General features: G+C 45.8%; 1 protein-coding gene across 1 annotated transcript in view; it reads right to left on the bottom strand.

The window, feature by feature from the left end:
* Positions 1 to 589: 589 nt before the first annotated feature.
* Positions 590 to 24,859, bottom strand: part of LOC149222357 (F-box/RNI-like superfamily protein) — a 266,606-nt gene continuing 242,336 nt past the window's right edge. The window contains exon 5 of the mRNA XM_089383083.1: positions 590 to 1,089. Within this exon, the coding sequence (XP_089239209.1) occupies positions 874 to 1,089 (216 nt within the window). The 3' untranslated portion in view covers positions 590 to 873. The remainder of the gene's footprint in view (positions 1,090 to 24,859) is intronic.

The raw sequence follows: 24,859 nt of genomic DNA, 5'->3' as shown, positions 1-24,859 counted from the left end.
TTTTTTTCGATTTCTTTTTAAAACCATTGCTGGTTGCGTGACTGAGCTTATAGAGGTGACAGAAAAGTCAATATTGAAATACTTTCCCCAAACTATATCAATTGAAATCTAGAAATAAAACACGACAAGACGGGCTTGATAGAGCGGAAAACAATGCCGGCTTGTCTTTCACTCAGCTAGTTGCAATCTAATGTGGTTGTGTGGCAATGATAACTAGAACCTTAGAGATAAATTTGCATGTTTGGTGAAGCTCGGTCCTCTATGACTTGGAGTAATAAAATCGCTTGTGAAATTTTCCTAATGTAGGTCTTCCTATGCTGGTCAAAAAATACCAATGTTTTTTTGTCACATAGATTTTTGAGTCAAGATTCTACAAAGGCTCCATAAACAGAATTCTTAATATAGTCAACCGAACACAAAAGAGAAGTGGTTATAAAATACGATAACAAAGACTTAGAACCAATCCAGTTAACAAATATATTCCATTTCCTTGTAAACCAGCAAAGAAGCAGAACTTCATCCATGATATTTGCTTTTAAGTTCAACAATCAGTAGTAATTTATTCAGAAGAATATGTTGGACTAGCATGTCAGTGCCCACTCAAGAATTGCTTTATAAACAAATATGACAGATAGCTCCAATATCGGTAGTTCACAAAAGAATTGAAACAGATGAGAAGATATAACAATTTCCAATTCAGTTTTAACTGTACACTGTACAGCTGGCCACACAAGGTCTTCGAAAAGGAGTAGTGAAACAAAGAAAAATAGCAGGACTTGCAAGCTACTCTATTCACAAATAGGAACCGAATCAAAATAAGATTATTCACACATGGTTTGAGCAGAGGCTGAGTTGTGAATTCCCAGCTCATCATTATTGCACAATTGGCCACTGTGGAACCCTTCCTGCGTGTAAGTGTACTCCTCCAGGTTTAATAAGAAGATGCGGTTTAATGGTGAGCAAACTCACATAACACTCTAACGAGACTCTCATGCCCCAAACGTTGATTGACTCCAGTTTTGGACATCCTCTAATAAGTGCGAAGAGGCCCCTCTCAGTAACATGACGACAACCCCAAAGAATAAGCACCTTCAGTAACAAATAAATGTTAGCATGGAAAACAGATCACATGTATAATATTTGCACATACTAGAACACATAAGAAGCAGTCAGAATAAATTATTACTCCACAACTGGCAAGAGGATTGCACTAACGTTACACAACATCTATAATTGAGAACCAATAAAAAATCTTATCCATGCATTAAAAAGAGGGAAATAGGTACTTAACTCATTAAAAAGGAACAATGCTACGTGGCAATATCTGGAATAGCATCAGCTTTTGTAAAAGGAGGCAATAAAATTAATTTGCACTTCAAATTGGCAAAAGATCTTCAGAGAATTCAAAAAGACGTAAAAGAATCAAGTTAAGCAGCAAAACCAGTGATGAGTGACCTCTTCAGGTAATGATGAAATCCAAAACACCAGGGGACAACTCTTATCATCAATTTCTATATTTAAGGAACCATCTTATGTAATGTCATCTACGAATGGAAGAAATAATGTCAACCTACTGAAATATAAAATATGGTGAATGATGTCTACATATTACATAATATTCATGAATATACAAGATGAAGGGGGTGCTATCTCTAAGAGTCTTGGTAAAGGAAAAGTTTGGTCCTACAAATGAGAGTCAAGGGGCAATTGCTAGGAAAGATACCCACTGTCACCTTGTTGGCCTTTCCCCTCACTTTAAGGTCTCAGAAAACACCCTAAATCTAGTGTGGGAATTCCTAGATATCCAAACTAAAGTCTAAATAATTCGGAAAATATTGTTAGGTTAAACTGACTCGGTGAAAGACTCAAAGAGCTAGGTCAACAATGGTTGCTTTTGGGGCCATGATTTTGGTAGCCCGAGGATTACATCTAATGAGGCTTGTTAACCCTCATTTTAGCAGGAGCACCTATAAGTATTTTTTATTTTGTAGCACCATTGTAAGCCCAAAGAATGCACGTCAAAGTCTTGTAGTCCAAGTGATATTATGCATTGTGGAATCCCAGGCCTATTATGGTTGGCCATGCCCGGCTTTCTTAGACTCCGCTCTTAGGTCCTTTCATCCTATATAGGATTGGAGGGCTTAGGGTGGATGTACTTGGACACAGGGTTTAGAGGAGCCATTGATTTTGTAAGGATGATCTCTATTTGTAGGACCAATACAACCCATGTCTTCAGTGCACCTATGTCCTATCCACATGATCATGTGTCATAGAGTTTGTATGTATTCTATGGCCCTAATATACCATTCATTTTTATCAACATGGTAGTCTCACATTTCCCCAGGCATTTCACAAATTCCAATGCAGAAGCTTCGAAAGTCAAAATTCAACAAAGGCTTATATTGCTTAGCATAATTTGCGCTTGCCATGCCCTGTGGAAATTTTGTCAAAGTGTGAAGGAATCAAGGAGATCTGTTCAATCAAAGGTGGTCAACCTCCCTTTGTGGCACATGTGGACTCTATTTGGACATATTGGGTCAATCCTTGGTCAAATGAGACGTGATATATCAAAAGTCATCTACAATTTTTTTCCAAGCAAACCCATGTGCCCTAATTGGCAAATAACGCAAGGTGTGGGATATCTACTCTTGTGGCACATTAATTAGAAGGGTCGACCCACACATGGATTAAATGAGGCCATTTGAAGGGAGAATATGCCCATTAGGCCACGTCAATGAAGAATAAGGTCAAGTTAATAAAGTCAATCATCCAAGCAAAAAGGAGGAAAATGCATCTCAAGTTAAGTCAAAAGACCAAGTCAACCTTAAAAAAAAAAGTTGTGGGTCATCTCCAGAGAGACCATGAGGGCTTTAAGGGTGAATCTGTTAGTTTTTGGATGATATGGTACATCATATCCCTTCTCGAATGTATTAGTCACAGAGTGCAGCGACACATTTTTGGCATCATTTTTGGCTTAGGAGGAGGACCCCACACATAGACTTAGGAACTATAGGGGAATTCGACTTTATTTTGGCAGCTAGTGGAATGTGGGGGCCACCCACATGAATAATTCGAACTTGGCATTGCATGGCTTAGAGGGAATCAAATTAGTGGAAGGAGGGGCCCACATGAGGCTAAGGGGGACCAAGGTGATAAAAGGAGAAGGAGTTCTCATTTTGCAGCGTCTTGTTCATTTTACAAACAAACTCATCTTTGTATACTCCGCTGCTTAGCGTGTCTACTGGCTGTTTAGCCACGAATCTTCCAAGCGGGGGATTCAACCTCTTCGAGGGGGACCATTCGTGCCCGCCCAAGGGAGGTTGTTCCACAGGGATTTCAGAGGATTTAGCATAGTCACACACTTCATCCAACCACACAGAGAAGGAGACTGCGTATTTCTTGGGCAGCCAGAAACACGCAGGACGAGTTAGAGCCAACAAGGAGGTCCATAGCTTGCTGGGAGTTCCGGGAGCTGGGAAGGTTGTTGGTTGAGGACATTTTCGCTGGGTTTTGCAGCCAACTCGATAGGTGTTTCAGCAGTATGAATTTTTGGGCAGAGGGATTGCGCAGAGGCCTCTAGCAGCGAATTCATGGTGCTTGGGAGAGCAGTCATCTTGGCCAAGAATCATCCGGGGAGCAAGGAGTCAGTTAGCACAGGTGAATCCAACATTCTAGTGGTGTTTCAGAGGGATTTGCAGGCTGTTTCCGGCAAGTCGAATTTGGCAGTAACAGCTAAGGAGAGGCTCCAAGGAGGCTGAAAATCCAAAGTCAAAACCAGAGAAATTCCCTTTTGGGTTTTTCTGGGTTTTGTCCAAGGAGCCCGGAACTGAAAGGATATAATTTTCTGGGTAGTTTTTTGGCACATTCCATGAAGTCGAAGTTCAACAGGGCAGTAGTTTACTGGGAGAGCGCAATACAGAGTGGTGCAACAACTGGGCAGCCTTTAGCTCAGCGATTTCATCACCTGGGTTTTTTCAAGCTTTTCCTTTGAGACAAGCCTAGGTGCACCATTCTATTTTATATTGTATCTAGCTCTCAGATTTTATAATATATGGCTTAGCAGTTCCAGATTTACATTGTTTCATGGATGTCTAATGCATGTTTTTTATTTTATGCTATTGCACTATTTATTTGTTTAAATATCACTCATATTCCTACTTAGGAACCTAAGTTGTACGAAACGCCGAAACGTTTCGGAGTTTTCGAAACAGGTACATTTAGAAACGTCACCTCCCAAAAATGGAAACATCAGTCGAAACGTCACATATATGTATATGTATATATATATATATATATATATAAGTGAATGTCACATTATATTGCAAGAAAAAAGGGAATAAGACCCATAGATGACAATTTAAAAGGAAAAACAAGTCTCTATTAGCTCTAATAGATGATTACATGATGGTCGAGTTTCAGTGGAGTTTCAGCCAAGTTTCGGAGTTTCGGGTACGGGTACGGCCCGAAACACTAGGTTCTTTGAAGTTTCATGCAACATAGTCAAGAACATTACAGTGATATCAGAGCCTAGTTCTTGGCTCAATTGTGGGGTTTGTTTCCTATGAGAGAAGAGGACTAGCAGAACATCACCTACCGTAGGCAGAGGTACAAGAGGAGAGAACGGGAGTTAGAAATTACGCCAGATACGAAGGAAAGAGGGAAAGACGTGGCCGGAGAGGAGGAAATGGCAGAGCCCAAGAGCAAGGAGGAGATGGCTTTCGGTAGCCTCATGAGGGCCTTGAGTGACTTGGCCAAGGGGCAGAAAGACATGCTGGAGGAGCTCAAGTCACGGAACAGGGATAGGGCCATGCCTAGAGGATTCTTATGTGGAGAAACTTTCGGGGCCTCTCAACCTTTCGATCACCCCTCATCAGCAGCGCATCACCCTTCAGTTAGTGTGTCGACTAGGGCTACACTACCTTCTTTCGTGCCAATGGCACAAATCTAACCAGCAAGGGAGGAAGACACTCCTCAGATGGGGGATTACTTCAGAGAGTGGCAGGCGATGGATGAAGACTTCAAAGAAGCCCTCTCCTTCAAAGATTACTGCAAGCTCAAATAGAGTGAGAGGAACAAGGGGTATGGAGGACAATGGACCCAAAACTATGAGCTGTAGAGAACTATAGGGAGGATGTATTTCCCTACATTTGATGGCATTGCCAAGTGCACAACCAGGGCTTGGGTTGAAAAGATGGACACATACTTTCAACTCAACTGAATGACGGAGCAGGAAGCCATTAAGATGGCAGCGTTGCACTTGGAGGGGGAAGCCCATGACTGGTGGTTTCATGGCTTGACCACTTTGGGGCATGCCCAAATAGTTTCTTATGAGGACTTCACCCGGAGGGTGGTGGAGCGATTTGATCAGAGGGATCCAGAGGCATCTTTCAGGGAGCTGACACAACTGCGCCAGACAAGCAACCCAGAGCAGTACTTCTCAGATTTTCTGCGTGTGTCAGTGATGGTCCTGGATCTGTCTGAGGCAAGGAGGGTATACACCTTCATTGAGGGATTGCTTGAGCCCCTGCGTGGACTGGTGAAGTCACGAAGACCCTCCACGCTGTAGGAAACGTTTGTGTGTGCTAGAGATTTACAATGGGCCATCCCCAAGACCATAGGACCATTTCCTGCATGGACCCCTTTTCCATAGAAGGGGCATGACACTAGAACCCCACCACCAAGGACCACACAGGGGAGGGGGCAGTTAGATGAGGAGACACGAAAGAACCTCTAGAGGAGGAAGCTATGCTTCACATGCAGAGAGCCCCGGGCACTTGGCCATAGGTGCACTGCAGGTAGAGCACACGACATTGAGGTCTTTTCTAACAGTGACCAAGAGGACGAGGTGGAACAAGATTGTGGTGGGATAGATGGAGAGAGTCCAGCAAACAGAGGGCCACCACCACCACCTCCACAGGGAGGGGCATCTCTTGCCCCATCAAGAGGAGTCCTTGCTTCTTTATGTGGGATTCCTAAGTTTTTGACACTCAGGATCAGAGGCACTGTATAGGGACAGAGGGTGTCGGTGCTGGTGGACAGTGGGGCTACCCACAATTTCATAGATGCACAGCTGGTCCAGAGGAGGGGCCTCACCACAGCAGAGTTTGAGGGGTTCTCAGTCCTAGTGCCAGGTGACCATACTATCCAGTGTACCAAATACGTGCCCTCCTTGACAGTAGTTATGGGGAACTACACGATGAAAGACCACTTCTTTGTGGTCAATGTGCCAGACACCAACGTGGTGATGGGTATCTAGTGGTTGTATTCCCTTGGGCGAGTCACGACGGACTAGAGGAAACTTGAGATGGAGTTCATTGGGCCAGATGGCAAACTGGTGGTCTTGAGAGGCATGCAGTGTTATCCGCCTCAGACAGTTTCGGCCCACAGGATGGAGGCAGATCTCCGGCATGGGGACATTGCATGGGCAGTCGAGTTGAGGATCTCAAAGGTCGGGGGACAGGCACAGCCACCACCAGCAGACATACAAGCTTTACTGGACAGGTATGCGGTAGTGTTCAGGGACATTCCACTAGGGCAGCCACCAGATAGAGAATTTGAGCCTATGTTGCTAGGAAACGTGGGTTCGGGGGTGGGGGCAGGGACAAGGACGACATTTTCTGAAACAGGGTGTGTGGGTACGTTGGGTATTATAATAATATTAAATTTTAATAATTATATTTTATAAATTATAAATTTATAAATTATAATTAATAGTATATATGAAATTTGAATTTGTATATTTTTCAGCTTTAAACAATAAAACTTTAATCATTTAAACATGCACATCATTGAACATTCAACATTCACATTGAAATTTCAAAATTTATTACCAAAACACTGTTCAGTGTTTACATAGTAATAAGAATCATGAATCATGATATATGTCCATTGTCATACTACATTCAAAATTTGCCTTAAGGCATCTCCAAACATGAACTAGGAAATTTTAAAATACTAAAATAAAAATAGCTAAAGCCTAATGAACAATGGCTTCCTCAAGCCATGTCATCAACATCCATGTCACCAACATCACTTAGATCTTCAGCTAGCATGCTCTCCAGGTAGGAATCACTCTCATCTTGAGGCTCTTGCTCATCCATAGCAATTGGAGGTAGCTCAATAAGGCCATCTGGTTGTATCTCCTCGTCCACACACATAGCATCATCTGTGTGTTGGTCCCATCTCTTGAAAGGACCCTCCTTGTACCCAGGGTCTTTTCGAGATATGAGACGAAGTGTGCTATGAATGTACACTAAGTTCTCTGCCTTCTTTGAGCCCAACCTATTTCTCTTTACTGAATGAATAAAGGCATAAGTACTCCAATTCCTCTCACAAGATGAAGAACTAGCTACCTGAAATATTAGGGGAAGCCCATTAAATTAATTAAAAATTTAAAAATAAAACTAAAACTAAAATAAAAATTTAAAATTTAAAAATTAAAATTTATTTCCTATATTTAATTGAGAATTTTTCAAATTTTGAATAAGATGAGGAACTCCAAACTAGCTACCTGTCCAAGTAACCGTATGGCAAATTGCTGCAACTCAGGAGCATCAACACCATGAAGCCACCATTTGATGGTTGTGGGTTAGTTAAAAGTTTAGGTTTAAATTTTAAGTTTTTGACATTGTTAATAATAAATATCATATTATTAAATTTTAAATTTTATTTTTTAAATTTCAGTAAAAAAAAATTATTTGAAAATTAAATTTTTAATATAATTTTTTTCTAAAGAACCCAAAGAACCCAAACCGAAGAACCCAAGAACCCAAAGAACCCGTTAAAGGAAAAGAACCCAATTTTTTTTTTGGAGAACCAAGTTCTTCATAGAAGAACCCGGTTCTTATGGGTTCTTCTGAGAAGAACCCGTACCCGAATCCGGTACTTAGGGGCAGGAACGCGGGATGGGTTCGAGAACCCCACCCCCGAGTTCGGGAACCCGTGCAACATAGATTTGAGCACACCATTGAGCTAGAATCGAGTATACAGGTCGTTATCACTACTCCTTACAGGCACCCCAAAGTCTATAAGGACGAGATCGAGAAGGCCATCCAAGAGTTGCTGGCATTGGGCCATATCAGGGCAAGTTCCAGTCCTTTCACTTCTTTAGTAGTGTTGGTGAAGAAGAAGGATGGAACCCTCCGGATGTGTATCGACTATCGAGCCCTTAACCGGAAGACTCTTAAAAACCGGTACCCCATTCCCCGCATTGATGAGCTGATGGATGAGCTTAGAGGAGCCAAGTACTTCTCTAAGATTGATCTGCGTTCAGGGTACCACCAGATCAGAGTACAGGAGCAAGACATCCCGAAGACAGCTTTCTAGTGCCACTATGGGCACTTTGAGTTTCTGGTCATGCCATTTGGGTTGACCAATGCTCCAGCCACATTCCAGTCTTGCATGAACCATATCTTTCGGGGACAGCTGAGGAGGTTTGTGCTAGTGTTCTTCGATGACATCCTGATCTATAGTCGGACATGGGAGGAGCACCTCCAGCACTTAGAGGAGGTATTGCGCATTCTGGAGGAGCAACAGTTCTATGCCAAGCTCTCCAAGTGTGAGTTTGGATGGACAAAGATGCTTTATCTCGGGCATATCATTGGAGTAGATGGGGTGAAGGTGCACGAGGAGAAGATTCAGACCATCCGGGATTGGCCAGTACCCTGAGATGTGACTATGCTGAGAGGCTTCCTGGGTATTTTCACACTACAGGAAGTTTGTCAAAGGGTTCTCGCAGCTGGCAGCACCTTTGACTGACTTGACCAAGAAGAGGGCTTCCACATGGACTGATGGAGCACAGGGCGCTTTTGATCACCTCAAGGAGGTGATGAGCAGTTGCCCTATTTTGGCACTCCCAGACTTTTCCCAACCATTCATGGTGGAGTGTGATGCATCAGGGGTAGGAGTTGGAGCCGTGTTATCACAAGAGGGGGCATCCCATAGCTTTCGAGAGTTGGAAGCTCCTACCGCATGAACTATCATATTCCATATATGACAAGGAGATGCTGGCCATTATACATGCATTGGCCAAGTTCTGCCAATACTTGGTGGGCAACCAGTTTCGAGTGAAGGCAAATCACAACAATCTTCGACATTTCATGGGGCAGCAGGGCCTCAACAACAGGCAACAGAGATGGGTTAGCAAGGTGCAGGCCTATGATTTTGACATTGAGTATGTGGGAGGAAAGCACAAAGGGTGGCCGATACTCTATCCAGGAGACCAGCAGGGTTATCTCTCATGAGCATTTGCCAGGATTGGAAGGCTCAGCTATTGGTGGAGTACTCCAAGGACAGGAGGGCATGCGAGGTACTGGAGGGGACACATGCAGATGAGCATTACCGTGTGATGGATGAGGTCATCTATTACAAGGGGCACATTTACTTGGTGCCCAACTCACAGTTGAGGGAGAGGATACTCCAGGCAGCTCACGATTCACCATTGTCTGGACACCAGGGGTTCTGGAAGACTTACATGGTTGTTCGGGAGAGGTTCACGTGGAAGGGCCTCAAGGAGGATGTGCTGCAGCACATACAGGAGTGTGAGGCCTGCCAGCGGAACAAGGGGGAGTTGACTCACCCTACAGGGCTACTACAATAACTTCCCATTCTGGAGGGGAAATGGGAAAATATTTCGATCGATTCCATCACTAGGCTCCCCGCGGTACAGGGGAAGGATTGCATATATCTAGTGGTCGACAGGTTGACCAAATTTTCCCATTTCTTTGCCATCCCCACTAGGTACACGGCTGCACAGGTTGTCGAGTTGTTCTTCCGGGAGGTTTTCAGGCTCCATGGGCTCCCCAAGAACATTGTGAGCGACATAGATAGCAGATTCATGGGTGGCTTTCGGCAAGAGCTCTTCAGGTTGGTCAGGACAGAGCTCACTCCTAGCACCAGTTACCACCCTCAGATGGATGGCCAGATGGAGAGGGTCAACTAGTGGTGGGTGGGGTAGCTGAAGAACTATGTGATGGGTCAGCAAAGGACGTGGATTCAGTGGTTGCACTTGGGCGAGTACTACTACAACAGCATGCACCACATGTCTATCGGTATGACTCCTTTTTGTGCCCTCTATGGATATAATGCACTAACTTTTGCTGATATTGTTTTTGGAGACAACCGGGCCCCAAAGGCTAAAGACTGGGTCCAAGATATCATCAAGGCTCTCAAGGATAATTTAGTGACAGCCCAAAATCAACAAAAACTATATGCAGACCAGCACAGGATAGAGAGGCACTTTGAGGAGGGGGACTTAGTGTACCTCTGATTGCAGCCTTACAGACAGTCTACGTTGAAACAGAAGGGGGCTGAGAAGCTACAACCACGCTTCTATGGGCCCTACCGAGTGACTAGGCGGGTTGGGGAGGTGGCTTATGAGCTGGAGCTACCTCCGGGGAGTAGAATCCATAATGTGTTTCATGTCTCATGCCTGAAGAAGGTGTTGGGACAACAAGTGATGGCAACAGCTGATCTACCCCCATTGGATGATGAGGGCCATTTGGTGTTGGAACCAGAGGCCATTTTGGAGAGCAGGGAGAGGAGACTGAGGAGCAGGACCATCAGGGAGTTCTTGGTATGCTGGAAGAACTTGCCGGATGAGGATGCCACCTGGGAAGGTGAGCACATACTGGAGCACCCAACTTTGAGGTTGCTTGAGGGCAAGCAACATTTGGGAGGGGAGGATTGTCATGTCCCTTCTCAAATGTATTAGTCACAGGGTGCAACTACACATTTTTGGCATCATTTTTGGCTTAGGAGGAGGACCCCACACACAGACTTAGGAACTATAAGGGAATTCGACTTTATTTTGGAAACTAGTGGAATGTGGGGGCCACCCACATGAGTAATTTGAACTTGACCATTGCATGAGCTTGGAGGGAATCAAATTAGTGGAAGGAAGGGCCCATATGAGGCTAAGGAGGGCCCAAGGTGATAAAAGGAGAAGGAGCTCTCATTTTGTAGCATCTTGATCATTTTACAAACAAACTCATCTTTGTACGCTCTACTACTTAGCGAGTCTATTAGTTGTTTAGCCAAGAATCTTCCAAGTGGGAGATTCAACCTCTTCTTCAAGGGACTATCCGTGTCCGCCCTAAGAAGGTTGTTCCATAGGGATTTTAGAGGATTCAACATAGTCACACACTTCATCCAGCCACGCAAAGAAGGAGACTGCGTATTTCCTGGATAGCCAGAAACACGGAGTTAGAGACAACAAGGAGGTTCATAGCTTGTTGGCAAGGCTATTGGTTGAGGACATTTTTGCTGGGTTTTGCAGCAAGTGAGACAGGTGTTTCAGCTGTACGATTTTTTGGGCAGAGGGATTGCGCAGAGGCCTCTAGCACCAAATTCGTGGTGCTTGGGAGAGCAGTCATCTTGGCCAAGAATCATCCAGGGAGCAAGGAGTTAATTAGCACAGGTGAATCCAACATTCTAGTGGTGTTTTCAGAGGGATTTGCAGGTTGTTTCCTGCAAGTTGAATTTGGCAGCAGTAGCTGGGGAGAGGCTCCAAGGAGGCCAGAAATCCAAATTCAAAACCAAAGAAATTCCCTTCTGGGTATTTCTGGGTTTTGTCCAAGGAGTCCGGGGATAAAAGGATATATTTTTCTGAATAATTTTTGGGCACATTCCAGCAGGGCAGTGGTTTACTGGGACAGCGCAGTGCAGAGTGGTCAAGCAATTGGGCAACCTTCAACACAGCTATTTCATCACCTAGGTTTTGTTAGGCTTGTCCTTGAGACAAGGCCAGGTGCACCATTCCATTTTATATTGTACCTAGTGTTGGAATTTCTAACTTCAACCTATAAGAAATTCTTCCTGTACTATTTGGTTTATTTCTTCCTACTTGTTTAATTACTTAACAAGTTATTTACCATCTAAATACTAAAAATAAACACAAGTACAGTATCAACATCTACAGATCATCAACTGAAAGAAAACAAGCACACAAGTGACAACGTTATTTTTGGACCAATGTCCCCGAAAAAACCTAATGCGGGAAAATCGGTGCAACTATTCAGAGGGTTATATTATTATGCAGTTTATCTGAGTACAACTAGGTGCCTAAACCGGCTCACCCGACAGAGAAAAATACACGGCAAGAATACCTCTATATCCAGAAACAGGTATTCAAAAACCCTGTCCCACGAAATCCTCTCTAGCAGAACTGAAGCTCAGTGCTGGCCCTTTTGGCCTTTGCGTCAGCCTCTTGCTGACCTGTGTCAGCCCTCTGAGGCACTGCGCAGCCTCTGGGAGCCTCAGCGTCACTCCCTCTTCCCTCTGTGTGGATGACACAGTCTCTCTGGGCTCTGTGCTGCCTCTGTTGGGCTGTGCGTAGCCTAGACTGGCTGCTGCTCTAGCTCTCTCCGCTTCCGTGCTGGTCTCCTAGTATTGTCCCTGCCTCTCTGCCTCGTACTCATTGCCCCTTGCTACTGATCACTAATTCACTTTTGCTTAGCAACCCCACTCTAGCAAAATGAATGATTGATCACTCTAGTGTGTTCTCCAACTGACCCTCAAGCCTCTTCTTATACTTTTCTCGTTGGTCCATCAACGACTGAGATTAAATATCTAATCAACGACTAAGATTATATTTGACTTGATCCATGACTTTTGGAACCTTCTAACCCAGTTTTATATTAATACCCATTAATATTTTATTTTCCCCAAGTTTAGACTTAGGAGCTCCATTAAAAATATTAATTATTTTAATATCTCCCAAACCGGTTATAATCTACCCAAACTATTTCTGGGTCTTGGAGATCTCATGTGCTTTAGCCTCTCCACCAATTTTCATGGCTAGATCACATCCGATGCTACCCAAAATCAACACTCCCTCTTAGCGAGGACTGTGCTCTAGTAATACTCCACACTGAGCATCACCCTAATTATCCGGCATCGGTCCCTGTGCTGATGTTAGGCCTACCCACCCAACATCCTATGCACTGCAGCATCCTGTACTGCTGCCCATGGCCCTGCCACTACCACTTTTGCATACGTACGGAAGCTCCCTCTGCATCTGTGTTGCTGCTGGTCCATCCTACCAACACTGCACCTGCATTGCATCCCCTCTCGTCATGCTACATCGTGTTACTGCACTGCAACTCAGTTACCGAGAAGTAAGTAACTGATCCACCCAACTCTGACATCCCTGTCAGGCTAGAGACACTCTCGATGCTGAAGCTCCCTCTGCCGCTAACAAGTGCTCCCTCTACTGACCTCTGCACTGCTGCAACAACTCCCTGCATCTTGCACTGTTGCACACCTCTTTGTGCCATCCTACACTGGTGCAACACTCCCGTGCCTCTCACACTGTTGCAGCTTGCTAGCCTCGTGCTGCCCAGGGACTCTTGTATTGTTGCATTTTCTTCTGCTACATCCGCATCCGTCTCTACCGACATCCACCAGTCCTGGTACTCCTCTTCGGGGCTCCCATAGCAAAGTATAATCCAAGAGGTTGGGTACCTCGAGGATCCTGCCCCTCATCGCCTGTAATCCTCTTGACTACAGCTCGATGTCTCCCCACTTCTTCTCAAGTGGCAAATGAGCACTTATGGCACAATCGTCCTCCTCCACTTCTTTCTCCACCTTTGTAGGCACTGCCTTCGAGTTCGAAGCCTCTCCCTTGCTCTTCTTCCTAGGACACTAGTTCTTAAAATGACCCAGTTCCCCACAATGGAAGCACTTGACCTTAGAGAGGTCCTTCTTCTTCCTCTTCTCCTTCTTTCCCGCAGATGCTAGAGCCACATCCTCTTCTTCATCCTTCTTGATTCTGACCCCTTTGCCGCTACTCCCTGCCTTGGTCAGCGGTCTGATCTCTTCTTGACAAAGAGCCGCCCACAATTCTTCCCAATCTGGAAGACTCGCCCTGCCTAGTATGCTCTGGACAAATACCTCCCAATCCTCAAAAATTTCGTTCAGTGCGATCCTCACCATCAATTCCTCATCCGGCATCGCCCCTATGGAAGTTAGTTTGTCACAGATCTCCTTCAAGCGACCGAGGAAGACATCTATCTGCTCTCCCTTCTGCATCTGGCATGCCCTTAGCTGATTCTCCAGGAGCATCTTCCTCTGCATGGAAGTATGTTGGTACAATGTCTTCAAGGCATCCCACATCTCCTTTGTCGTTTCCTTCTCGGCAATATGTGGTACCACATGATCCTTGACCCCATCAAGGATGATGCACTTAGCCTTTGCCATTGCCTCCTCGTACCTTTCATTAGCTACCGGGTCAACTGGGATAGCTATCACTCTCGTGACGAAGCCCTTGAGGCAATGTTTGTCTAGAATGGACAAGATCCTGGCCTTCCAGACCACAAAGTTGGACGCTCCGTCCAGCCTATCCTGATCTCTCAACCCATTCACGGCCATCTCGCTGCTCTTCTTTCGACTCCTCCGAGTCTCTCTACTTCCCTCCTAGAAGTCCTCTGTTTGACTCCTGTTGAGTCTCTCAACTTCCTGTCTGGAAGTTCTCAGTTTGACACCCTCTGAGTCTCGATTATCCTTCTGGAAATCCCTTTGCCAACGTCAAGTTGCCCCACTCCGATTGTCTGTGCAACTGCACCACTGGTCCAGATTCCTTGGCTAGAAATCTGCCTCAGCAGCAACTCCCTCCACCTTGGTCTTGCCCTGTTAGGTATTGTTCTGACCACAGTACCCCACCAGCTTCGCTCTGCAAATTACCCACAGCCTTCTATACCCCAGCAACTAAAGGATTGAGCCATTTGGCTCTGCGCAATCCCGGCACCGGCAAATCAGCTCCCCCAGCCAACTGCGTCAGCCCTCCTGGCCTCTGCGTGGCTTTGCGTGAGCCTGACTCTGCCTCCTTTAGCCTCTGCGTTGTCTTTTTCTAGCCCAGAATGATGACACAGTCCCTCTATGTCACTCCTTCCTATGTCGCCTTCTACAAGGAACATCTCTATCACTCAGGACAGCTGAATCTACTGCAAATGTTCTGCTCGGCTGATGCATTCAGTTTTCCTGTGATCTGAAACCACGCTGTGATACCATATTGGAATTTCTAAGTTTAACCCGTTAGAAATTCTTCCTGTACTATCTGGTTTATTTCTTCCTACTTGTTTAATTACTTAACAAGTTATTTACCATGTAAACACTGAAAATAAACACAAGTACAATATCAACATCTACAAATCATCAACTGAAAGAAAACAAGCACACAAGCGACACCGTTATTTTTGGACCAATGTCCTCAGAAAAACCTAATGAGGGAAAACTGGTGTAGCTATTCAGAGGGTTATATTATTATGCAGTTTATCAGAGTACAATTGGGTGCCTAAACCGGCTCACCCGACAGAGAAAAATACACGGTAGCAATACCTCTATATCCGAAAACAGGTATTCAGAAAACCTGTCCCACAAAACCCTCTCTAGCACAATTGAAGCTCAGCGCTGGCCCTTCTGGCCTCTACATCAGCCTCCTGCTGAACTGTGTCAGCGCCAAGACTCTTTGCATCAGTGCTCTGAGGCATTGTGCAGACTCTAGGAGCCTCTGCGTCACTCCCTCTTCCCTCTGCGTGGATGACGCAATCTCTATGGGCTTTGCACTGCCTCTGCTGGGCTCTACGTAGCCTAGACTGATTGCTGCTTTGGCTCTCTCCGCTTCTATGTTGGTCTCCCAATATTGTCCCTGCCTCTCTGCCTCGTACTCACTGCCCCTCACTACTGATAACTGATTCACTTTTGCTTAGCAACCCCGCTCTAGCAAAATGAATGACTGATCACTCTGGTGTGTTCTCCAACTGACCCTCAAGCCTCTTCTTATACTTTTCTCGTTGGTCTATCAATAGCCGAGATTAAATCTCTAAACAACAGCTGAGATTAGATTTGGCTTGATCCATGACTTTTGGAACCTTCTAACCCAGTTTTATATTAATACCCATTAATATTTTATTTTCCCTAAGTTTAGACTTAGGAACTCCATTAAAAATATTGATTATTTTAATCTCCCAAACTAGTTAGAATCTGCCCAAACTATTTCTCGTTCTTGGAGATCTCATGTGCTTTAGTCTCTCCACCAATTTTCTTGGCTAGAGCACATCCGATTCTACCCCAAATCAACACTCCCTCTTAGCGAGGATTGTGCTCTAGTAATACTCCACACTGAGCATCACCCTGATTATTCGGCATTGGTCCCTGTGCTGATGTTAGGCCTACCCGCCCAACACCCCCTGCACTATTGCATCTTGTACTGTTGCCCATGGCCCTGCCGCTTCCACTGTTGCATTCGTACGACAACTCCCTCTGCATCTGTGTTGCTGCTGGTCCATCCTACGAACACTGCATCTGCACTGCATCCCCTCTCATCATGCTGCATCGTGCTACTGCACTGCAACTCAGTTACTGAGAAGTAAGTAACTGATCCACCCAACTTTGACATCCCTGTCAGGGTAGAGACACTCCCGATGTTGAAGCTCCCTCTACCGCTAACAAGTGCTCCCTCTACTGACCTCTGCGCTGCTGCAACAACTCCCTGCATCTCACACCATTGCACACCTCTCTGTGCCATCCTGCACGAGTGAAACACTCCCGTGCCTCTTGCATTGTTGCAGCCTGCAGGCCTCGCGCTGCCCGAGGACTCCTGCACTGTAGCATTCTCTGTCGCTTCACCCACATCCGTCTCTACCGACATCCACCAGTCCTGCTACTCCTTTTCGGGGCTCCCGTAGCAAGGTATAATCCAAGAGGTTGGGTACCTCGAGGATCCTACCCCTCATCGCCTATAGCCCTCTTGACTACAACTCGATGTCTCCCCACCTCTTCTTAAGCGGCACATGAGCACTCATGGCACGATCGTCCTCCTCCTCGACTTCTTTCTCCACCTTTGCAGGCACTGCCTTCGAGTTCGAAGCCTCTCCCTTTCTCTTCTTCCTAGGATACCGGTTCACAAAATGACCTAGTTCCCCACAATGGAAGCACTTGACCTTGGAGAGGTCCTTCTTCTTCCTCTTCTCCTGCTCTCTCGCAGATGCTAGAGCCACATCCTCTTCTTCCTCCCTGATTCTGAACCCTTTGCCACTACTCCCCGCCTTGGTCAGCCATTTGATCTCTTCTTGACGAAGAGCCGCCCACAGTTCTTCCTAATCTGGAAGACTCGTCCTGCCCAGTGTGCTCTGGAGTCTGGACAAATACCTCCCAATCCTTGGAAACTACGTTCAGTGGGGTCCTCACCATCAATTCCTCATCCGGCGTGGTCCCTATGGAAGTTAGTTGGTCACAGATCTCCTTCAAGCGACCGGGGAAGACATATATCTGCTCTCCCTTCTGCATCTGGTATGCCCTTAGCTGATTCTCCAAGAGCATCCTCCTCTGCACGGAAGTATGTTGGTACAATGTCTTCAAGGCATCCCACATCTCCTTTGTTGTTTCCTTCTCGGCAATATGTGGTACCACATGATCCTTGACCCCATCAAGGATGATGCATTTAGCCTTCGCAATTGCCTCCTCGTACTTTTCATTAGCTACCGGGTCAACTAGGACAGCTATCACTCTCGTGATGAAGCCCTTGAGGCGATATCTATCTAGAATGGACAAGATCCTGACTTTCTAGACCACAAAGTTGGATGCTCCGTCCAGCCTATCCTGATCTCTCAGCCCATTCACGGCCATCTCGCTGCTCTTCTTTCGACTCCTCCGAGTCTCTTTACTTCCCTCCTGGAAGTCCTCTGTTCGACTCCTGCTGAGTCTCTCAACTTCCCGTCTGGAAGTTCTCGGTTCGACTCCCTCTAAGTCTCAATTTCCCTTCTGGAAATCCCTTTGCCAACGTCAAGTTTCCCCACTCCGATCATCTGTGCAATTACACCACTGATCCGGATTCCTTGGCTAGAAATCCGCCTTGGCAGCAACTCCCTCCACCTTGGTCTTGCCCTGTTAGGTACTGTTCTGACCACAGTACCCCACCAGCTTTGCTCCGCAAATTACCCACAGCCTCCTATACCCCAGCAACTAAAGGATTGAGCCACTTGGCTCTGCGCAATCCCGGCACTGGCAAATCAGCTCCCCCAACCATCTTCAACAACCCTCCTGGCCTCTGCGTGAGCCTGATTCTGCTTCCCTTAGCCTCTGCACTGTCTTTTTCTAGCCCAAAATGATGACGCAGTCCCTCTGTGTCACTCCTTCCTTTGTCGCCTTCTGCAAGGATCAGCGCTGTCACTCGAGACAACTGAATATGCAGCAAATGCTCTGCTCTGTTGATGCATTCAGTTTTCCTGTGATCTGCAACCACACTCTAATACCATATTGGAATTTCTAATTTTAACCCATTAGAAATTCTTCCTGTACTATCTGGTTTATTTCTTCCTACTTGTTTAATTACTTAACAAGTTATTTACCATGTAAATACTGAAAATAAACACAAGTAGAGTATCAACATCTACAGATCATCAATTGAAAGAAAACAAGCACACAAGTGACACCGTTATTTTTGGACCAATGTCCCCGGAAAAACCTAATGTGGGAAAATCGGTGCAGCTATTCAGAGGGTTATATTATTATGCAGTTTATCAGAGTACAACTGGGTGCCTAAACCGACTCACCCAATAGAGAAAAATACACGGCAGCAATACCTCTATATCCGGAAACAGGTATTCAGAAAACATGTCCCACGAAACCCTCTCCGGCACAACTGAAGCTCAGCACTGGCCCTTCTGGCCTCTACGTCAGCCTCCTGCAGACCTGTGTCAGCCCCAGGACTCTGCGTCAGCCCTCTGAGGCACTGCACAGCCTCTGGGAGCCTCTGCGTCACTCCCTCTGCCCTCTGTGTCGATGATGCAGTCTCTCTGGACTCTGCGCTGCCTCTGCTGGGCTCTGCGTAGCCTAGACTGACTGTTGCTCTGGCTCTCTCCGCTTCTGTGCTGGTCTCCTAGTATTGTCCCTGCCTCTCTGCCTCGTACTCACTGCTCCTCGCTGCTGATCATTGATTCACTTTTTCTTAGCAACCCCGCTGTAGCGAAATGAATGACTGATCACTCTGGTGTGTTCTCCCACTGACCCTCAAGCCTCTTCTTATACTTTTCTCGTTGGTCCATCAACGACCGAGATTAAATCTCTAATCAATGGCTAAGATTATATTTGGATTGATCCATGACTTTTGGAACATTCTAACCCAGTTTTATATTAATACCCATTAATATTTTATTTTCCCCAAGTTTAGACTTAGGAACTCCATTAAAAATATTAATTATTTTAATATCTCCCAAACTGGTTAGAATCTGCCCAAACCATTTCTGGGTCTTGGAGTGTTAGGGTCCCACCCTAACCCCCTTATTTATGTCTTGGGATCACGTCATAGTCAAGAGTCAATAAAGCCCATATTAATATTTGTAAGTGGTTAACCCGCAATTAATAACGGGACCACAGTTAGTTGCAAATGGGCGGAAGTATTAGATAGATGGTAAATAGGCGGTAGTATTAGATAGATGGTATTAATAAAACCCACGATATTGGCTCGTGGTATTGCATGTATGAGTCATATATAAAGGATAGAGACTCCCTGCGAGGAGCATTGTGTCTTGTTTTGTAATCGAGCTCTGCTCTATTGGAGGTTGCCCCCTCGAAGAGGCCTGTGAACATTTCTCTCTGAATAATAAAATCATTGCTATTCTGTGTTCTGGGTATATTTTCTTCGCATATTTTGTGTTCTCGGTATCTTTTCTTCGCTTGGGTATTGATTTGCAGGTTAAGAGCATAACAAGTGGTATCAAAGCACTTTCCAGGGCTCGGTGGGATCTCCAAATTTTAGCAAAATTTTTTTAGGCTAGAGACGTGTTCCGGCGTCTTTAAACCACGGGATCTGTCGTTAAGCGCATAAACCTGCGGATTTGGGGAGGCATGCACGCAGGAAATACAAGAGGTGGTCACGTCTGTTGGACTCCCTTGTAACCCCTGTGGGTACCCCTTCGAGTAGTAGCGCATTAGACAGAACCGCGCACGGACTGTCTTCCACGTACCCTCTGGGTATATAGGAAGCCCCCTAGCTCCCTTGAAACCTCGCCATAGATAAACCTTCGGCCGTCTTGTTGCTACAGTACACCGAGAACAGCACTCGGAGAGATTACTCGCCCGTACGATAGGGTAGTCGGGTTGTACGGCTAAGGGTACGGTCGATCCTCCTTAGTTAGAGCCCTGAAACATTGGGCCGAGTACTACTGTCAAACCCTTATGTATATTGCGATCTGTAGCACCTGACACTCCCCAAGACCATAGTTCCCTTTCTATCGGGGGATCACACATCATCTATTCCAGATCAGCAGCAGCAGTTGTTCCACCATTCAGATCTCTCAGATCCACCCGATCGGATATTCCAGATCAGCAGCAGCAGTTGTTCCACCATTCAGATCTCTCAGATCCACCAGATCGGATATTCCAGATCAGCAGCAGCAGTTGTTCCACCATTCAGATCTCTCAGATCCACCAGATCGGATATTCCAGATCAGCAGCAGCAGTTGTTCCACCATTCAGATATCTCAGATCCACCAGATCGGAGTAGTTGCGAAGGGTTCCTGTACCTGGATATGATTTTCGCAGGACTTTTGGCGGCATTGACAGTTTGAGGATTTGGCGACTGCAGTATTGATCAGGAAGGAGTAACAAAAAAAAAAAAAAATAAGTCTGAGATCTTCCGGGGCGCTTATTGGTGACCTAGCCCATCAGTGTCAGGACGACGAGCTGAGCAAGGTGGTACCATTCAATTTCTTAGTAAAAAATTTTAGGCGGTCCCAATTTTTCATCAGGTTGGTGTATGGTAGAAACTCGCGCTCAAGCGATGGCCAATGAAAGGATCGACAAAATTGAAAACTATGTCAACTCCCTCCAAACTGCGGTGGACAAGATAGCACTTAACCTTCAAGGAATGAGTGACCACATAGAACTTGAGCTTAAAGGAATGAGTAACCAGATACAGGAGGCATTCTCAAAGGGCAAGAAGCCAGCCCACGAGGAGGCGTATAATGGCCATGAATACCATGAGGGTGAGTCTAGCCACTCTCCTCACGTTTGGCACTCCCATCCACCACCCAGTCAGCGACCTCCCAAGTTGGATATGCAGAAATTTGACGGTTCTCACACGTCCGCATGGCTAGCACAAATGGAGCAGTACTTCCAATTGAATCATATCACAGATGAGGGGACTAAGCTTATGGTTGGCACCATGTACTTGGACAATGAACGATGGCAATGGAAGGAATGGCATCAGCGTTGCAATGGACATTTTCAGAATTGGGCCCAATTTGCCAAAACTCTTCGCAGTCGCTTTGAACAGGAAGACTCTTTTTTGGGGCGTCTCACTAAGCTCCGACAGACGGGTACAGTGGAGGAATATATTACTGCTTTTGAAGCCTTAGCCTTCCGCACTCAGGGTCTCACAGATGAGTTCTACATGGAATGCTTTATCAGCGGTCTTAAAGAAGCCATCAAAGCTCAGGTTCTACTCCACCACCCTCCCACATGGACAGAGGCTTGCCAGGTAGCCCGTAAGGTGGAGCGTGCATTAACAGCCCAATCCAGCCGCCCCAACTTCCCCACTAAAGGTCGTCCCTCACAGGCTCCCAATATGACTCAGACACTTAAAATTCAAAAGGTGTCACCTGCGGAAATGGCCGAAAGAAGGAAGCAAGGACTATGTTACTACTGTGATGAAAAATATTCCCCTGGTCATAAATGCAAAGAGCACAAGTTTTTTCAAATAGATGCCACTGACTACAGCTCCACAGAGGAAGATCCACCACTTGAGGAACCGGAGGCGATAGAAGAAGATAACCAACAAGAGATTGTATCTGATGAACCAATTATTTCGCTGAATGCATTGGCAGGAATTTCCTCCCCTCAAACTCTCAAAATCAGGGGTTTTCTTAAACATCGCCCAGTAATAGTCTTGATTGATAGTGGAAGTACCCATAATTTCATCCACCAAAAGATCGCTGAAGCAGCACATTGTTTCGTCCGGGCAGTTTCTAACTTCCAAGTCCAGATTGCAGATGGGGGCACAATGAAATGTGAAGGTCGCTGTGAAAATGTCAAAATTCAAATGGGGGATTATCAATTGAAAACCCACATGTTTGCAATACACATGGGGGGTTGCGACATTGTCCTCGGCGCGGAATGGCTCCGCACTCTTGGGCCAATCACAATGGATTTCCAGGAGTTATATATGAGTTTTAAGCAGAACAACTCCACACATACCCTCCGTGGACTACAGGCGGGAGCCCCCTCTATCATCAGCTCGCATAGGATGGAAAAATTGTTAAAAAAGGGCCATCATGGAGTGGTAGCTCAATTTAATGCCATCCAGGTAGTCGACACCATGCCCCCGCCAATTCATCCTGAGATGCAACAGATTTTAAATAAACATCGGACTGTCTTTGACAAGCCTCATGAGCTTCCACCCTCGCGAGGGGAACATGATCATAGCATCACATTGGTTCCAGGGGCCCAACCCCCAAATGTGAGGCCATACAGATATCCGTTCACCCAAAAGAATGAAATAGAAAAAATCATCAAGGAATTGTTGGAAGCAGGTGTCATTCGTCCCAGCATTAGTCCTTATTCATCTCCAGTGGTCATGGTCCTCAAGAAAGATGGGGAGTGGCGGATGTGTCCAGACTTCAGGGCCCTCAATAAGTTAACAGTCAAAGATAAATTTCCCATCCCAGTGGTTGACGATTTGCTGGACGAACTCAATGGGGCTCAATTCTTCACTAAGTTGGATCTTCGCTCAGGCTACCACCAAATTCGCATGAAGGAAGTCGACATTCCCAAGACAGCTTTTAGAACTCACGAAGGCCATTATGAGTTCCTGGTCATGCCATTTGGTCTCTGTAATGCCCCCTCTACTTTTCAGAGCCTTATGAATCACCTCCTCAAACCATATCTCAGAAAATTTGTCCTGGTCTTCTTCGATGACATCCTCATCTATAGTGGCACTTGGGCGGCACATCTTCAGCATGTAGATCTACTCTTGCAACTGCTCCGCACGCATAAATTATTTGTCAAGATGTCTAAGTGTGCGTTTGGCATGGAAGAAGTTGAGTATTTGGGCCATATTGTGGGGCGTGAGGGTGTCAAGGTGGACCCAAAAAAGATCCAGGCAATGCAAGAATGGCCTCAACCTAAGACCTTGAAAAGCTTGAGAGGATTTTTGGGTCTCACAGGCTATTATCGTAAATTTGTCCGCAACTATGGCCGCATAGCGAAGCCCCTAACGCAACTCCTAAAGAAAAATTCCTTCTTCTGGAATGAGGAAGCACAACAGGCATTTACCGCTCTAAAAACCGCCATGTGTTCCACTCCTGTCTTAGCACTACCGGACTTCACCAAATCATTTGTTATTGAATGTGATGCTTCGGGAACAGGTATTGGAGCGGTCTTAATGCAGGAAGGGCGACCATTGGCCTTCACCAGCCAACAACTAAGTGGGAAGAATCTGGGCCAATCTACCTACGAGAAGGAAATGATGGCCATCTTACATGCAGTCGAGACCTGGAGACCTTACTTGTTGGGGCGACGTTTCCAAATCCGCACAGATCATCACAGTCTTAAATATTTTTTGGAGCAACGCCTCTCTTCCCCTCAACAAAATAAATGGTTAGCCAAAATGCTGGGATATGATTATGAGATCATGTACAAGAAAGGGAAAGACAACAAGGTAGCAGATGCATTGTCGCGCCAATTTGAGGAGGAAAGTACTCTGCTCGCAATTTCCCTCCCCATTCCAGACTGGATTGAAGAGGCTCGCAGGGAATGGTTTTCACATCCAGGGCTCTCCCAACTCATTTCTCAATTGCAGGCAAATCCTAATTCCAGCAAGGGCTACTCGTGGCAGAATGATATTCTTCGCTACAAGGACAGAGTCGTAATATCACCAACATCCACCCTCAAAAGTCGCATTTTGGCAGAATTGCACTCATCTCCCATTGCAGGACATTCGGGCTTTCAGAAGACGTATGCTCGCACCAGAAGATCATTTTTTTGGACCGGCATGAAACAGGACATCCTTACTTTCGTAGCAGAATGTGACGTCTGTCAACGCCACAAAGGGGAAACCGTCAACACACCAGGCACATTACAACCATTGCCCATTCCGGCGTCAATTTGGACAGAGGTTTCCATGGATTTCATTACAGGTCTTCCAAAGTCTGGGAACAAGTCAGTCATCAAGGTGGTTGTGGACCGACTATCAAAGTATGCTCATTTCTATGCCCTACCCCACCCATTTACACCAACCTTGGTTGCTCAAACTTTCATGGATCAGATCTTCAAATTGCATGGCATGCCCACTTCTATTGTATCCGACCGTGACCCAATCTTCACCAGTAATTTTTGGCAGGAGCTCTTCAGAATACAAGGCACTCAACTCAAACTCAGTACTTCATATCATCCGCAAACAGATGGTCAAACCGAAGCTGTCAACAAATGTCTAGAAACCTACCTTAGGTGTTTCACTTCAGAAAAGCAACACCTTTGGGTACAGTGGTTACCTCTGGCGGAGTGGTGGTATAACACCAACTATCATGCCACCACCAAAATGACTCCCTATGAAGCAGTCTATGGACAACTTCCGCCTTCCCCTACTTCTTATCTCTCGGGGGGCTCCAAAGTACAAGCCGTGGATCAACTCCTACAACACCGCGCAACCATGCTTGCCCATCTGCGCGAGAATCTTCATCAAGCTCAGAACCGTATGAAGCAACAGGCTGACCAACATCGCTCGGAGCGCCAATTTCAAGAAGGGGATCAGGTCTTTTTGAGGCTGCAACCATATAAGCAAACATCACTCAAAGACAAGGGTTGTCAAAAGCTCTCCCCAAAATTCTATGGACCATACCAAGTACTTCAGCGCATTGGAGAAGTG

Source organism: Pinus tabuliformis, chromosome Q (assembly GCF_031772625.1).
Source record: "Pinus tabuliformis cultivar Carrire ecotype Pingquan chromosome Q, CPIR1, whole genome shotgun sequence".
NCBI classification, from domain to species: domain Eukaryota; kingdom Viridiplantae; phylum Streptophyta; class Pinopsida; order Pinales; family Pinaceae; genus Pinus; species Pinus tabuliformis.
The sequence above is the reverse complement of the archived record's forward strand: the minus strand, read 5'-3'. Positions and strand labels throughout refer to the sequence as shown.